Source organism: Gymnogyps californianus, chromosome 11 (assembly GCF_018139145.2).
Source record: "Gymnogyps californianus isolate 813 chromosome 11, ASM1813914v2, whole genome shotgun sequence".
Lineage (NCBI taxonomy): Eukaryota > Metazoa > Chordata > Aves > Accipitriformes > Cathartidae > Gymnogyps > Gymnogyps californianus.
In genome coordinates this window covers 21,712,086-21,728,396 of record NC_059481.1, presented here as the reverse complement: position 1 = coordinate 21,728,396, position 16,311 = coordinate 21,712,086, and the positions used below count along the sequence as shown (strand labels likewise).

The window sequence follows — 16,311 nt, the reverse complement described above, 5'->3', positions numbered from 1 at the left end:
TTATAGCAGGAGGAACAAAGGGGTAAGTCTTCCGCCTACCAGATGCAGAAGGACCAGGCACTGTCTGGTCTTTTGGGCTTGATTCTCCTTTCTACTTTTCTCTCTGTGTGCTCTCACAACAGTGTGGAATTATCTAAATAGAAATGAAAGCCAGACGATTAATGTTGGGCAGCAGCGCTCATTATTCAGCATAAAGGAACTTGACTCATTTCCCTGCACAGCTGTTGACTCCTGCCCCAAATGAATCCCAAGGCTTCAGGTAGTGATCAGTTCTGTTCACTATGGCTGAATATTCCCTGCAAAACTCTTTTTCCAAGGAGATTTGTCCCTTCCAAAGCACTTTCCTTTCTACCTCTCCCTGCTGAAAAGTTCTGCTGAGGTGGCACTCACTTTTAAAACACCAATTAGAGTAGAATAGAATAGAATAGAACAGAAGATTGTGCCACAGGACTCAGGTTTATCTTCACAACTCTCTTGATTGCATTCCTCCATCCATTGGAATTTCTCCTAACCCTGAATATCTTTGACTGTCAGTATTACAGCCAAATAGTATGGCACATATATGTCATAAAATAGTATGGATTAATTGTGTTGTGGTTAATGTCAGTAATCCAAGTCACATTGATTTGAGAATGGAAAAGCATGAACTTCAAAGATGTAAAATTACCAGTGCTGTGGCAGTTCCCAGATGTCTGCAAGTGGCTGGTGTTTAGCGCCATATTCCCTATTCACTTCCTAAGTGATATGGCTGCTTATGGTCACCATCCTTAACAGTTTTCAAGTTTGTTCTGTTCTTAGTGTGACTCTTGCTGGCATTGCATGTAAAATGTTCTACTGCTGGTTACGGACTGTATTTTTCTTTCATGTCCACATCTCATTAATGTCTGTCTGTCTTCATTAGTTGCCATCCATTGTCTGGAGAATGTAGCTGCAAAGCTGGCTGGGCTGGACTCTACTGCAATGAAACCTGTCCCCCTGGATACTACGGCGAAGGCTGCCAGCTGACCTGCCCTTGCCAGAACGGTGCAGATTGTGACAGCATCACAGGGAAGTGTACGTGTGCACCGGGATATATGGTAAGTGAGAGCTGGGAATAACGGGGAATTTCATAAGGTGCCTGCAAAAAATTAAAGAGGATTTTAATCTGATTTCAAATAATATTTGCATGAAAGTGGCCAAATGCAGGTAATTTTTCCCCATTCTATTGTAAGTCCACATAATTCTCCTTTGAGCAGTGTCAACTTATTACTTCTGGTTATTTACTTAACATCAGTATTGTAAGTTTATTACTGTTATAAGGATAAAGACATGGTTTCCCATCGTATATTCTAAGTCAAGACATAACAAAAAAGATGTCAGATTATTGTCTGCCTGGAAGAGCAGAAAAAGAATTCTCATGGCCTTTCAGCATGTTCCTTGTCAGTCACGCTGTGATTTTAATAGATGAAGATCTTTTAAAATGTTACAAATGATAGAGCAATTTATGTCTTTTCTGAGCATATATGGCAGGTGTCTTTTACCTGAGCATCAGAAAGAGCTTCAGACTTTCTGAGGTAAACAAGCATTACGTTTGATAGGTGAGATATAAAATGGCTGAAGAAATCAGCCAGGATGAAACAACAAAAATTCAGAATTAACGATTGCCAGGTTGCAGCAGAAAGTATTAGGACGTGGATCCAGGTGTCCAGTCCTGCTACAGCTGGGCATAATGAAACTCTTGCTAGTAAGTTCCCTGGTCATCCATACATGAAGCACCTCTTTACTTCAGGAGTACGCCATGGAAGAGATCTGCAGGATATGTTTAAGAAACAATGCTTCCTAAAGAAAAAAAATTATTTTCAAGAGAGAATTCCACCACAACTTCATTAGCAGTTGCCTTTCTGTAATTTGTGTCCTTTATTTTACATGATCTGTCCCCACAGGCCTATCTATATGTTTTCTGTACTATTACAGTAATTATTAGTTATAATTACTAAGTTTACTAGAAATCAAGCTTCAGATTCAAAGACATTCCCAATATTTTTAGAACTTCCACTGACATTTAGCAGCCAACTAAAACGTGCAGCCTCCTAGATGAGTTTTACCCTCTATTGTTTTAAGTTACAGCTTCAAAATGAGATGAAGAAATGTCTTCAAATACTAGGGAACATGAGATGTGATCTTTGACCATGTTGCACCTCTTTTGATTTGCATTTATGAAACATGGTGGACAACATACCGGGTAGCTTTATAAACGACAGGAGGGGAATGACATGTTGGATCTGAGCAGCAGAGCAGCCACATCCTACCATCAGCACCCGCTGCAGTGTTTAGGGGTTTCTAGAAAAAACTGTTGTGGTATTCTGCAGGGTCATACGCTGCTGTCACCTATAGGGGAAGGCTGCACAGCTGTGTTACAAGATCCATAGTGTGGGAGTCCTATATGAGATTAGTGGGATGCTAAAGCCTTTTGAGCTCCCTCCGTTTTAAATCCACACCTGAGCTCCTTTTTAAATCCACACCTGAGCTTGTGATCACCAACTGTCATCTCCAGAACTGTGGAATTGGAGTTATGGCTTAAGGACACTTTTGTTCTCTGCTTCATGTCAACAGCTGAACCTGAAAGTTGGAGCTTCCATCTAATTTCCAGGGGTTCTCTCAATGCCGGGTATAAACAGATTTATTTAGATGTGAGGGGTAGGACTGTCAAAAGCATCTGTGCAAGACACTAGTACTTAGAGATGTAAAAAAAAGAAGAAAAGGGCTTTGAAGTTTGATTCCCCACTCACACTAATAGAAAACAAGAATTTATCTTCTCTATACAGTGGTGATATACAAGTATTAATATAAAGTGGAGGAAAGAATGAAGGCAGCAGCATGTTAGTAACAAATGCAAAATAAAAAGATACCAAGATCCTCTTTCTTATCAGGAATGCTGTTCAAGTTTGCAGCGCAAAAATATTTTGGGACCCTTTACTGTACACATTTTAAAAAAAGCATAGTTTGTCCAATATATATTTCTCCAAGAGAGTATTATTGCAGGCATGAAGCCTGGGAAGTTCCTATTGCATTGCTTCAAAATAATATTTAATCTCATAATAAAGAGCTTTCTTGCATTGACATTTAAACAGCTTGGTTATTGAGGATAGCTCTATAATCACTGAAGCATATTTAGGCATTAGTATCATTGCTCTCTCATAATATACTATAATCTCTGACAATTAGTCCATGAGGGGAAGTAAAGCCTTGAAATTGCTAATTTATTGCCTCTGAAGCGTATTTTTCATTCGTATGCATGCCAGAGGACTTGAGTTGCAATGATTCTTTCAAATGCTAGAGAACATAGGCTGTAAAGAAAACTTGACAGGAACCTTTCCTTCCTACCCCGGACCGGCGGTGTCCTGCCGAGCTGCTCTTGCTGTATGCTCCATCGCCTGGGCAGGGAGAAGGTGTCAGCACTGCTTCTCGATGCAGCCTGCAGGTCATGTGAAAGATGCTGTGGGGCCAGAACCCTCTCAAGGCTTGAAGTGCCTTATCTCAATGACACGCTCAAGACCAGACTTTGCCTTCAAATATGCATGCCTGCCTCTTGCTGAGGCAGTGGGGAGCTTTGCCTGCGGGTAGAACTTTGCCCTTGAATTCGGCTAGCCTGCAAGCGAGTGGCGCGACTGTTCATGAATGCGGGATGTCTCTTTTGGCAACGCTGACAATAGAATGATGCTAATACAGAACTGGGCAGAGCTAATTATTCAGAAAAGCCATAAATGAATCCCTCTTGCTTTTTCTAGCATGAGGCTTGGCTGATGCAGCTACAGGGTCAGGAATTTTGCCATATGATTGGAAAGAATGAAAGTGAAACATCTTACATTTTACAGAAACGTTTGATCTACACACGATCTTATATAGCAGAGCAGGCTGAATGGTTTCTAAGTAAGGGGGGAAGGAAGAGAATATGATGAGACATGGGATATAACTGCAAAATTTAACTGCAAAGGCAGAGAGGTTGGACCCATGGGACTTCTGGGTTACTGGATGTCTAGAAAACATAGTGACCAAGAAATGACAGTCTTTTCCTGACAAAGCACTCCTCCAGCCCACTTCTTTTGCACAGATGGCTTGTTTTTTAACTGTGCCCTGCCTCGGCTGTGTCAGGGCAGCTGGGCTGGGTTTCAGAATGAATCATCTGCAATCGTAGCCAAAACAGGGACATTTTGTTGGGATGCAGAACAAGCCATTAAAAACACAAAGCATCTGGTCACCTTTATTAAATGTATTAAGTGGAAAGGCAGCCATCCCATAGGTTGACATGTACGTGAGCAGAGCACTTAATTTTTGGAAGTTAAGCAGATTCAAGTTTTAAAATAAAAATGTACATTGTAGCTCAGAAAATAATACATTATTTATTAGCTGTGACATTTCCAAGAATTCAAATGCCAAAGCTAAATATTGGTGAGCTTGCAGTTTTGGATAGAATTTCAAAACATTTTATGTCTTCTTTTTTTGATGAATATTTTGGGTCAGACTCAACGACCAGATTTGCACATACCTAGCTCTAAAAACAAATTACACTGTTGTAAAGATGTTACTGGGTACAGGTTATTTGTGTGAGGTTCTGATACGACTGTGCTCACACCAGGGGATTGCACTATTTTAACTGTACGGGTGTCTAAACCACAGTGCAGACACTGTGTGTAGATTTGACTGAAGAGGTAGCTGAGAAATTTGAGTGATCCACAATTATACCCAAAACAGCCCAGTTCTTGGAGGCAGCATACAGGACAATAAAAATAGGATAATAGGAGTGGAGAAGACACAACAAAATCTTCTTCCCCAAAATCACAGAGCATGTCTAGAGCTACTCCCCATATGCTCCAGCAGTAGAGTCCACACTGCAGGCCTGTTGGAAACCCTGTGCTTACTGCATCTCACTTGTGAAGGGAGGATAAAGGTTGTATCAATTTAACTAAAAGATGATTGCAGGGAATAATCATTATAAGCATGCCCACAGGGCACTTCCCTGAAACTGGTATTTTTAACATATTTGAGGATTGCCTCTTAGTACTCATGTGATGAATTGCCAGTGATGCTTTTCTGAAGAATGGTTTTGAAAAGCCGTTCTACTGCCATCTCATTTGTGACAAGAAGGAATCTGATAAACACACACAGGGAGTACACAAAGATTAGCCTTAAAAAGTATATAGGGAGATTCTTTACTGGTAGAAACTGGATCCTTACTCCCACATGCAAATAGTCACTCCTTGCAATAAATTACTTGGATGCAATTATGGGGGTGGTGAGAGGGGTTATACTAACTTGTGCCTCCCCCTCCTTCCAAATTCTGCTTTAAGATGTTCTCTTACAAGCCCACTGAAGTCAGTTGTGCAGTAGGGATGTAAAAGAAATCAGGATTTGCCCTGTCCTCTCTTCTTTTGTTTTTGGTTCATTGAATTTTATTCCTGTAATTCAATAAATGTGGTGAAGAAGGCCAGAGGATATGCATTAAATATGACAGGAGACCACAGGAATCCTGACCTTCTGTCTCGCAAGGAGATCTTGAAAACAACCCCCTGCACGTACCTATCAGCGTTCTAGCTACTGATATAATTATAAATGCTATTGAAATACAGCTAAGTTCACCTTCTCCATTGCACAGCTAATTGCAACTTTCCTGAAAACAGTAGCTATCTAGAGACCTCATCCTATGATATGCCTTTGTTTCTTTATGGATGCTTTGTTTTATTCCTTTGAAAAATGGATTTAACTTCAAATGCTTTCATTCTGTCTATTGTGGCAAGGAGATACGTAGTTAAAACATTTCTCAGCCCAAGACACTCTGAGAAAACTTTAACACTTATCTATGGAGTGTGCGGTCAGCTTTTACTTCAGCGGGCACTTAGGTCTATATTTCACATCTAGACGACAGGACTTATATTACTTTAATGAGTTCATCTATTTATGCTGCAATTTTTTGAAGACCTGTCTGCTTTTATTGAACCCTGCATGCTGGCAAGCAAAGCTAGCACTTCATCACCAAAATGAAAGAATCCATTTTGACATTTTTCTATTCCTTGACTGTATTGGTAGATCCCATACAAGCCAATCATAGTACAGGAAAGTGTGGAAACTATAGCAGTGATGACCTCTTACTAGAAGATTTTTCAGCTTTTGGAATGTCACTTGGATTCCCTAAGACTTTCCAAGATATATCCCAGTACTGCGCATCTATAGCCATTTGCATCTTCTGTTGATGTTGCATCAAAATTGCATTTTAAAACCACAATAAAATAATGCCTTTCGAGTATATCCTTATATAAGTGCTTATGTAAATATATATCTCCGGCTGAGCTCAGTGGGAATCTGTGCACTTAAGGACTGTAACACAGGCTTAATCTGGGTCTAGGAGTCCATAATTTTGTCTAGCATGCCAGAGTTTCTCACCATAATGCTTTCTCTACCACAAGGGTACAAATTGCTTCCGAGGTCTACATGTACATGCCTGCACATCGGAGTAAACGTCAGCCCCTGTAACACACGATGAACAATAGCTTAGTAAAAACAATTGTATATTATAGTGCTATAAACCTATTCAAATGCATAGCAAATGTATAACAAACTTTGTAACGGATAATCTCTCAATCAGTACAAACACCCACACACAGCGTCTCAGGCCAGTCTTAGTCTGCCCCATGCCTACCCAGTGAGTAAAATGACCAATGTACCCTTCTATAGAAATGAGGAGGACCATAATTTCGTGTTACTTATAGAGGTCATAAGGAACTTACAGGTCCAGTCTGTTGAGTATTCCAGCCATGACTGGCTTCCTTCTGGAACGTACAATATCTCTTGTTCCCTGAAGAAAACATACAGGAGAGAAAAAACAATCTTTCCCTCTATATTAAAAAAAAATTGAAGCCTGCTCTCCTGTCCTACACCTTTAAAATTCTCTCTGTTGTCTAAAAGAAAAAAAAAAAGTAAATAGAAAGGAGCACCTTATCTTATCTTCAATTGAATTTTCCCTGAAGGATCCACCGAAATCCCAGGTAGGTCTGGAGGAATTTGAAGAATCATTGCCTGTAGGTGTTTTCTAAACACTCAAGGTTGATAAATACAAATTTATCAGAGTATTCCCTCTCTTCTACATATTTGCTTTCATCTTTATTCTAAAGGCATCATCCTTCACTGCTTCAGAAGGAAGCAGGAAAAAATGAATAAGACTTCTTTGTCTTATAAGCCCCTGGTTCAGTAGTAAAATTATTTTATACATTTTACAAAATTCTTAATATAAAACATGAACCTAATGTTGGAGATAGTGGATCTGTTTGGGGGGCTTTAACTCATTTAAATGATCCATTTCTCTTTGAGATAATTCCAAAAGTACTTCAGTGGAAGCTCATCTCAGAGCAACAGGGCACCTCATCTAAAGGTTTAAAACGAAAAGGCGAGGGGAAAAAATCTTCAATAGAGCCTGTGTCCTTTTATCCTTGATTTACCGAGCGTATCAGTTACCCCCCTTTGTTAAGAGCTCTTTTCATTTATAGGTATAAAATAAATTCGACCATTTTATCAAGATGTTCTTGTTACCAACCACCAGTATAAATTTTACTTGCTGTAGGTGGGGAAAAGGTTTTCTGGCACAGCAGTTGTCCAATTAACTGGAGTATTACAGGCAACAGAAATAGTTTGCCCAGTCTCATTTCCTGAATTACCTAGATGCACAAGGAAGATGCATTTTCTTCTCACTGGTTTCCTATTTGTATTCATAATCCAATGTCTCAAACCCATTGTGTGTGGCTAGCAGTAGTGGCAATGGGTACGCAAAAAGGCATCCATACTGTGCAGGTGGGTTTGAGCGTAGGCTGTAGCTGGCAGTGAGTGAATTATTAATTAATAATAAAAGTAAAACAAGTTGTCCTATAAGTAGTGGAGCTAAAAAAGCCTTATTTTCCGCAGATTTCTCTCCTTAGTCCGCTGGCCTTTCCTACCCCACTGCAGTAACACTGTCTCTGTCAGGTCTCCTATGACACTTTAGCTAGCAAAGGACACTCAGATGGGCTCATGGACCTCAAATTCACATCATCTCCTCCCTGCATAACCAGGTGAAAAGTACCATGCATCACATTCCCTAAAAAGGAAAGGATTTTGCCTGAGCAAAGACTGAATATTAAGTCATGACATGGAAGAAATTGATTCCTGTGCTCCCAGCCTTTGAACTCTTTCCTATTTCTTGGTTTTTCCTTTGTTTCCCCTCAATTATTCAGAAGTTCTTAGTAGACTTCATTTTAAGATCTTTGGGAATATCCTTCTGTAGCCATGACTAATTCCTCAGCTACCCTTGAAGTAAAGAGACATAGACAACAGAAAGGTAAAACCAACCCAGGAGGACTATCACTGGTGATCCAAGAAGAAGCACATGGGGGAAAATCCCTGCTTGGATACAAAGAGAGTAGTGGGATGCAGCTCAAGAAACAGCAAAAAGACCTGGCAGTTTCAAAGTGTTCTGAACAGTTTTGAGAAGTTCATTCTGTCAAAGTCAGCAAGAAGGAAATGCAGTCTCTTTGATAACAGATACCGATGTGAGTTTTGGGTCTGGGGGTAAAGTGAAAGACAGGGATATGGGAAATTCAACCAAAATAACTTCCAAAAAAATGGAAGATGTAACTGTGCCCTGGGAAACCACGATGGGAAAAGTTAAAAATTATATTCACGTGGTGCTTGAAAAGTGGATAAAGATGAAAATGCTAGTAATTGTGAGACAATCGGTCACGATAACACAATCAGGTCCTCTATACTAACTATGGCTGCATCCTAGATCCCCCTTTCCTGGTTCTGGTCTCTGGGGAATGTACTGTCCTTCAAACTTGCATTTTCTTGGTGTCTTCTAGATGGAGATAAGTCTGAAAAGTCATCTGATAATTTTTTTTAAGCTTACAAATTCGCAAGTGGATGCGGAACAAGAAGAGGATCTCAAGCAGACAACAAAAACCACTCTGTTCCATACAGCCTAATTAAGAGTATGCTGGAAAATTGTTCTTGAAGTGAAAGAACTGTCACTTTCTAGTTGTACAGTTTTTCTGTCAGCTGGGCTGCATGTTGGAAGGTCTGAGTTTATTAACATAAATCAAAACATCTCATGCCCAATGTTTTGGTACATTCCTCACATAAATAGAACTGGTCAGGGATCATTTGTACCTATCAGAATTTTTGCATATTCATAGACCAGAAGAAAACTACCTCTGAATTGCATCTTGATATCCCTTTTCATTGATGACCTCTGAATTTTCTTACCCATTTCTCTATGCATACAGAAGTACATATTTATGTGCGTAAAATGGCTGTACTTTTTTTTTTTTTTTTTTGGAGGCCATTGGGACTAATAACAGACTATAAAGTTTTGCATCCCAAGGCTACTAGGTCAGATCCAGGCCAGGTCAGTACAGACTGAAAATTATCTTCTCTTGGCTGTGCAGTGGCCTGCATGAAATGACTTTGGTCTCAGTCCAGCTCCCTGTGGATCAGTATGGACATCACAAACCCCATTTCTATCAGCAGTGACTGGCAAATTTGCTGGCAGACTGAGGCATTTTCCCATTTTACCTTCACAAACCATTGCTTCAGGTCAAGCTTGGTGGCGTGGCTGTGTGATCCATTTCAAAGTCCCTGTAGGACTTTTTCTGGGGACAAACAGCACAGGTACTCAGAGCTTTTGGAACAGCACCCTTCACAAGCATTGCAAGCCACCCAGATTGTACTGCATCTTCCTTAAATGGCGGGTGCCTTTCTGAAAAGTCGATCCACTTCTGAGGTGGCCCTGCCGCATGTATACTAGGAAACAATGAACATCGCCTCAATGCAAAGAAACTGGATGCGGGCTAAACCCGGTATTTCAATAACAACTCACAAATTGATTCTTCTGGCTCTGCTCTGTTACAGGAGAGGATATACTGCATTCAGATCCCAACGGGGAAGATCATTATGGGGAGGCCACCTGTGTATTCCCAGGCTTTCAGACTAAGCCGCTCCCCTATTGATTTTTATATCAATGAACCAGGCGCTTGCTGCCTATTAGGCTTGTTGGTGTTCTCCCCCCGGAGCTCCTGTTGACCAATTAGACGTTTCTGCGGGAGCACCAGCAGCCACAGTGTTTAGGAGCCTGTGTTCTCCTAAACCCTGACAGTGTTCATGTCAGCGCCTGGCTGCATGAGCCATAATGAAGGGTCTTCTCTCGCTTCAGGGCATTTGTTGTATGCTTTTGAGCAGGTGAACTATTGTCCCAGAGTATTTAACATGGTCACTGGATGCACAAGGCACAGTGGGTCTCCCTCAGTTGTGGAAACTGCATCCCTTTCTTTGAATTCAATGGAATCTTTCAGACCCTTTTATGAACTACTTCTATTTCATTTTGTTTGCTTATTCTCTTATCAATGTACAAGCTCCAGAAATAGTCTGTGACAGCTCAAATTCTACTTTGTCAGCCCAAGTTTACCTGAACACAACTGCTAGCTTTGGTAGGATTGTCCCAGATATACAAGAGTGGAGTTTGTCTCAGTGACTGCCTCTACTAATGAGGACTCATTCAGTCACACACGGTGTCTCTAATTTGATAAGAACTGTGAGCAAGTCCCAGGTCTCCTCCTCTTTCTTCTTATATTTACTTTTACTTCTGGGCTCTGCTGCAGTTTTATTTACCTGAATAACTCCAAAGTTTTCGTAAGTGGGTCCAAAGGAACCAACTTCATATAGAAAGCCTGAATGCCTCTGCCTTTGTTGCTAGTTGACATATTTCCTGTATTTTATCCTTAATTGGCAATGTGGCTATGTCAAATTGCATTTCCATTCCTGTAGCCTCATTCAGAATCAGTGGAGCTCAATATTCTGTTCAGACTGAGTTATTTGATCTGAATTTTGCAGAGGAATAAACTGCTTGCCAATAGCAGTGTCTCTCTTCATCTATTAAGCTTCTAAATGTATATATCTGTATCCACACTATCTGTGGATCTATGCATAAAAGTGTTGGTAGCTGAGTCTCCTGGTAGTTCAAATTGCAAACTGACTTCATTAAAACCACCTAAGTATAGGATTTAAGTCACAGGTTAGTTTTTCATTTTATTTTCTGTCTAACTATACTGTCAAAGGAAAAGACTTTATCCTTTACAATCAGACACGTATAAATGGAAAATCCTGGTGTGTTTTCTTATGCCAAAGAGCAACTGAAATTTTACCAGATCTTGAACTCTTTTGCTGTAGGTTTTTGGATTTACGAATATCTGTGAAAGTTTGAAGGGGATATCTGTTTATCTGCCTGTGTATGATTGCCAGGTTATTTACCAGCTTTTCAGAAGGTACATTGCAAACCCCATTAGCTTAAACTTGACATATCTTTTCTTTTTTAGATGCTTTCTTTTTTTGCTTTGATCCTTTCACATGTGGATCATGCAGCTCAGAACCAAGGTCAGCCGCAGGTGTTAGCATCATCAGCCCCATACCTGCATATTTTCCATCCACGTTGCTGCTTCTGTGGCTTCAGTGCTCTTAGCAAGAGACCAGCTGAGGATACCTGCTGTGTACAGCACATTTAACTCCTCCTGGACTCAGTCCGGTCTGTGTGAACAAGAGTTCAGGCATGCACTGAGGTACTGAACTTGCTCAGCAGCTTCTGCTGCAGAAAGATGCGGGTCTCAGCTAGTGACTGCACTGGTGAGTGCAGACAGTGTGCGTGGTAGGGAAGTTTAGATACGAGACTGTGCTTGGACATTATCCTTAACTGTATAGTACAGCTGTAGAATTCTAAAAGAAAGTTTGCATATAATGCAAAACTATTGGGATTGTCAAATATAAAGCTAGTAATGAATTTGAGGAAAGGCTTCATGTTACTGAATGACTGGGTAGGTTGAAATTCAGCGTTCAAAAATGCAGAGTAATAGACAGCGGGAAAATAACGTTAAGTAAATACACAAAAAGGGAGTTCTAATTTAATTCCTACCATTCAGGGAAAGAGATCAGGCAATCACAGTGGATAGTTTTCTGAAAAACTCAAATGAGTGCTCAGCACCAGTCAAAAAACAAATGAACCCAGAGCGCCAGATAGAATAGTTAGAATGATCAGGAAGAGAACAAAACAGGATGGAAAAACCATTTTTGTGGTATTGTATAAATCCATAATATATCTAAATCTCAAATTACTGCGTACAGTTTGGCTGATTTCTGCTTACAAAGGATATAATGGAAATAGCGAATGGTGACAAAGATCATCTTTTATATGGAATAGCTTCTATACAAAGACTGACTCAATAAGCTAGAACTCAGCTCAGAAAACAGATGGCTGAGGAGGGATACGATAGAGATCTATGGAACTGTGGATGCTGCATAGAACATGAACAAGGAATGGTTATTTACTATTTCTAATAACACAGGAACAAGGGGCAACCAATTAAATGATTGCACAGCAGGTTTAAAGACAAAGATAGTGCTTTTCACAGAATGCGTAATTAAATTGTGAAATGGCTCCCATAAAATGAGAATAAGAGTGGGATGATTTTGCTTAGAAAAGGGGTCACCGAGGGTAGGTATGTGAGAGGTCTCTCACACCATGGGGGAACGGGAAAAAGGAATGCATGTTTGCTATTTATCACAGTATAAGAAGTTTCCCAATTAAAAATCAGGCAGTGGATTTGAAGCAAACAAATAAAGATAATTTTTCTCCTTTGTATTTATAATTAAGCTGTGGATCTTCTTGCCAGAGGATGTCATAGAGGCTGAAAGTATAAATGATACCTTTTATTTCCTGTTTTTGCTAATGTCCTTTTTGCAGAACTGTTCAGACTTGGCAGACAGAGCCCAAATTTATTCTTGCAAAAAAGTCAGGAGGTCACAATTGTTCTACAAGGTAGATCTTGGACTGTGCCACTCAGGCTATGTAGACAGAGCAGAAACCATGTCTAATTTCCAGACAAAGATACTCCCGTAAGATAGCTGGTGCAGAATTGTCACAGCCAGCTCTGAATTCTCACTCTGAAGTACACTGCACTGCACTGAAATGCTCTCCATATTTCCAAATGGCTTAAGTTTCTGTTAGCCACTGATCTGTTCTGCCCAAATCTGGGAAAGAAAATGATGGAACTGCACAGTGTGTTAAAATCTTCCCTTTACCATAGTGATAGCTCCAATTCAGATGCCTCCATTAAAAAAAAAAGAAGAAAACAGCTTTTTTGTCTTTACTAGTAGTATTCAAGGACTGCAATTTAGTATTTTGACGTACTTAGCTAGCTTCTATCCCACAGTTTGGACACAAGTAGCTTGTTGAGTGCATCGTGAAGAGCACACGTACCAAGTAGATACTTCTCAGGCATGTAAATACTTTCCACTAACTTGAAATAGCGTACGTTATGCCTGGGCCATTTTACCTTTTGGGACATTTAATTGTGATATGGCCATGGTTTTTGGAGCATTTTAGAGTAGCAGCTGATCAAAGTTGATTGTAGTAGCAGCAATGAGCCCCACAGATGTTTGACTCTTTATAGCTTCAGCACAGTTAAGTTTAAAATATTCTGAGAATCTACGCCCTGCCTCACCTGAATAAATCTGAAGCGGCTCTATTCCAGATTTAAATTGCTTTAACTAAACAGAGGACTTGGTTATCCAGCTGGTCCCCTAATGTATATTAGTAGTCCTCCTGATAGAGGCATGATGGACCTGCCTTGATAATATATCTTCCCATTAACTAAATCTAAACCCATGTATTATAGATGTTTTCATTTCCATCGGAAATATCTACTCCATAAACAATCTCCCCAGCTCTGCTGTGAACAGAATTAGGAGTTTGTTTTCATATCTAGCCCTTACGTAGCCAACTGCTGGGGCTGGCCGAGCTCTGCACACCCATCCGATTTACCTGAACACTGACCTCCATCATGTTTTTTGAACTGTGCATGGCTGTGTTGCTTGTACTCCATTACAGGCTGCCTGTGGGAGGCTGTCCTCTCAGGTATGATGCACCATCTCACCAGAAGAAATGTCCCGAGGAAATGATGTAGGAGTTGTTTTACCCAGTCTAAATCCAATCTCCTATTTTTGGAGAGGTCCCTCCTGGATAAATGTGTTTTGTGATATTTTATTAGGTGAAAAGTGCTGACTGTATAAAAAAATCTTGTTCAGAGGTTGATGATCATCTTTTTTACTCTCCACACTACTTTCTTTGTGAATACATTTAATTATATGATGCTGTATTCATTGCCTCGCTGACACTAAAGTGCTCTGCAGTTAAGGCCTAAATACTAAACCAGGCAGATATTCAAGCGTTGTAAAGTTAGTCTAGATTTTTTTGCCAGCAACAGTGCTACACTGATTTATGGGAAGTGGGGGGGAGGGTGCTATCTCTTGCCTGCGCTTTTTATTGAATTCTCTTTCTGTTTTTTTAACGCTCAAATTTAGGTGGCTTGAACAGTAGGAATGGATTTTTTTAATTGCAGATAACTGACTGATGTTGGGCAGATTTTTAGTGCAAACTAGAAAACTATTCCCTGGTGGTGAGGGGGATTACAGTGCTCACTGACAGAAATCCAACTCAGGTTTGCTGAGTTTTATTATGCAAAATCCAATTTTTTAAATGAAAGCTTTATTTGTATTTGTTTGTTTTCACTTGATTTCATGGAGGCAAAAAAACCTCACAGAGCTAGAATTTGCTGCCTTTATTCTTACAGAGTACTGCTCCACTTCATCATCAGTTTTGTTGTGCCAGAGCATTGTTCCTTTCGGATGTATGAAGTATGTTGGAGCTAAGATGCTGGAGGACAGGAGAGTGGTGAGATTCTGTGCACCCTCCACTTCAAAAGATGAAACCTGTCTTGCACACACAGTGTCTATTAGTTTGCCTGTGTGGGTTTACTGTTCGCAGATCAGGCGGTGCATGCACAAGGAAAAAACCCTCTCTGTGCCCGGAATGAGGGCACCCAGGGCAGCTCTGCTGCCACCAGTGCTGTCAGCGCAGCTCGCCTCCCTTACCTCTTTCCCATGAGTTAGTAGGACAGGGACATACTCAGACAGGAGACCTCAAGGCCCAAGCCCCGCATTCCCACTTTGAAAGGATCCTGAGCCAGCGTGCAATGCCTGACTCCTTAGATGCACAGATCCTTGCATCCTGCACAGTAAATCCCTCACGGTTGGGATTTACTGCGCTGAAAACCATGAGCTCTGTGAATTCCAGCTCTACATATGTATGCATGGTGTCCAGACCGAAAGGCTGCACAAGTTCTCCAATCTTGATAGGTACAAATTATTCTCCAGGTAGCCAAATACTAATCAAAGGCTTTTCTAAGCTGTGGCCAAAGGCTTCCCAGATGCGTGGTCAACGTGACGGGGAAGGTTCCTTCTGGGAAGATGGATGGATAATTGTTGCTCTGAAGCCCCTACAGCCCTGGGACCATAGGATGAGTACTCCTGTTTTTGAAATAAAAATAATCCAAATATACTGTTAATGTATCTTGGATCAATTGTGAGGCTGTGCAATGGGAAACAGAAAAACCCAGATGGGGAATGAGAGGCTCTAGGGGCCCAACAGTCCAGAAGTGAGAATCTGGCCCAGGTTCTTCTGTGGCCTTACTGAGGGAGTAACATGTGTTACGCCAGTAGCAGCCTGTAGCAGGCCACAGCAAATGTATTTGGGTTTATAAAATAGCAATTAACGAAGTTCAGCCAGATTTTGTACAAACAATTTGGAAAATAACAAACCACAGTTACTTTGTGGTAACTTTTACTCCCCTCACAGTCAATGCTCCCAGCTTTGCCTTTGCGTAACAAAGGCTTTGGCTATAACCAGTAAAATGAAATTAAATAGTATTTAATAAAGTACTGTAAGTACTTAAAATTAACATTATTTATAATAATTTTACTTACTATTCTCTTTATAACAAGTGAAGTTTCCATTTTGTGTGTGTGTATGTTTTGCTGAATACTTTTGATCAAACACTAAATTTAAGAATTATTATCAGGCTGACTAATTTTGAACTTGGCATTTACTGTGAAATTTACTGTATGAATTAGCACATTAGCACAAATTCAGAGGTGAAACAAAATGCTGACATCCATTTGTAAATGTTTGTAAATCCTTGTAAGATTATAGGAAGCAAAGTGGTAAGTTCTTCCCGCTCCCAAAGGTAGCTCTGCTTGGTCCTTATGGCGTGTCCAAGTTTTACAGTATGCTCAGAGGACTGTGATGCCACTGAGGTGCAGATTGGGGAAAGCTTTGCAGATGGCTGTTGAAGTGCTTTATGATTTAATGAAAGACTTTGGCATTCAGGACTGCCAATGGTTGTGTCTTTGGATGAGTCATGAGCTTTA

The 16,311-nt window shown here is 40.4% G+C and overlaps 1 protein-coding gene across 3 annotated transcripts in view; it reads left to right on the top strand.

Annotated features, from left to right (window-relative positions):
• MEGF11 (multiple EGF like domains 11) overlaps positions 1-16,311 on the top strand; it is a 210,842-nt gene that overhangs the window by 128,216 nt on the left and 66,315 nt on the right. For all 3 annotated transcript variants that reach the window (XM_050903192.1, XM_050903189.1, XM_050903191.1), the window contains exon 9: positions 902-1,076. In XM_050903192.1, the coding sequence (XP_050759149.1) occupies positions 902-1,076 (175 nt within the window). The remainder of the gene's footprint in view (positions 1-901; positions 1,077-16,311) is intronic.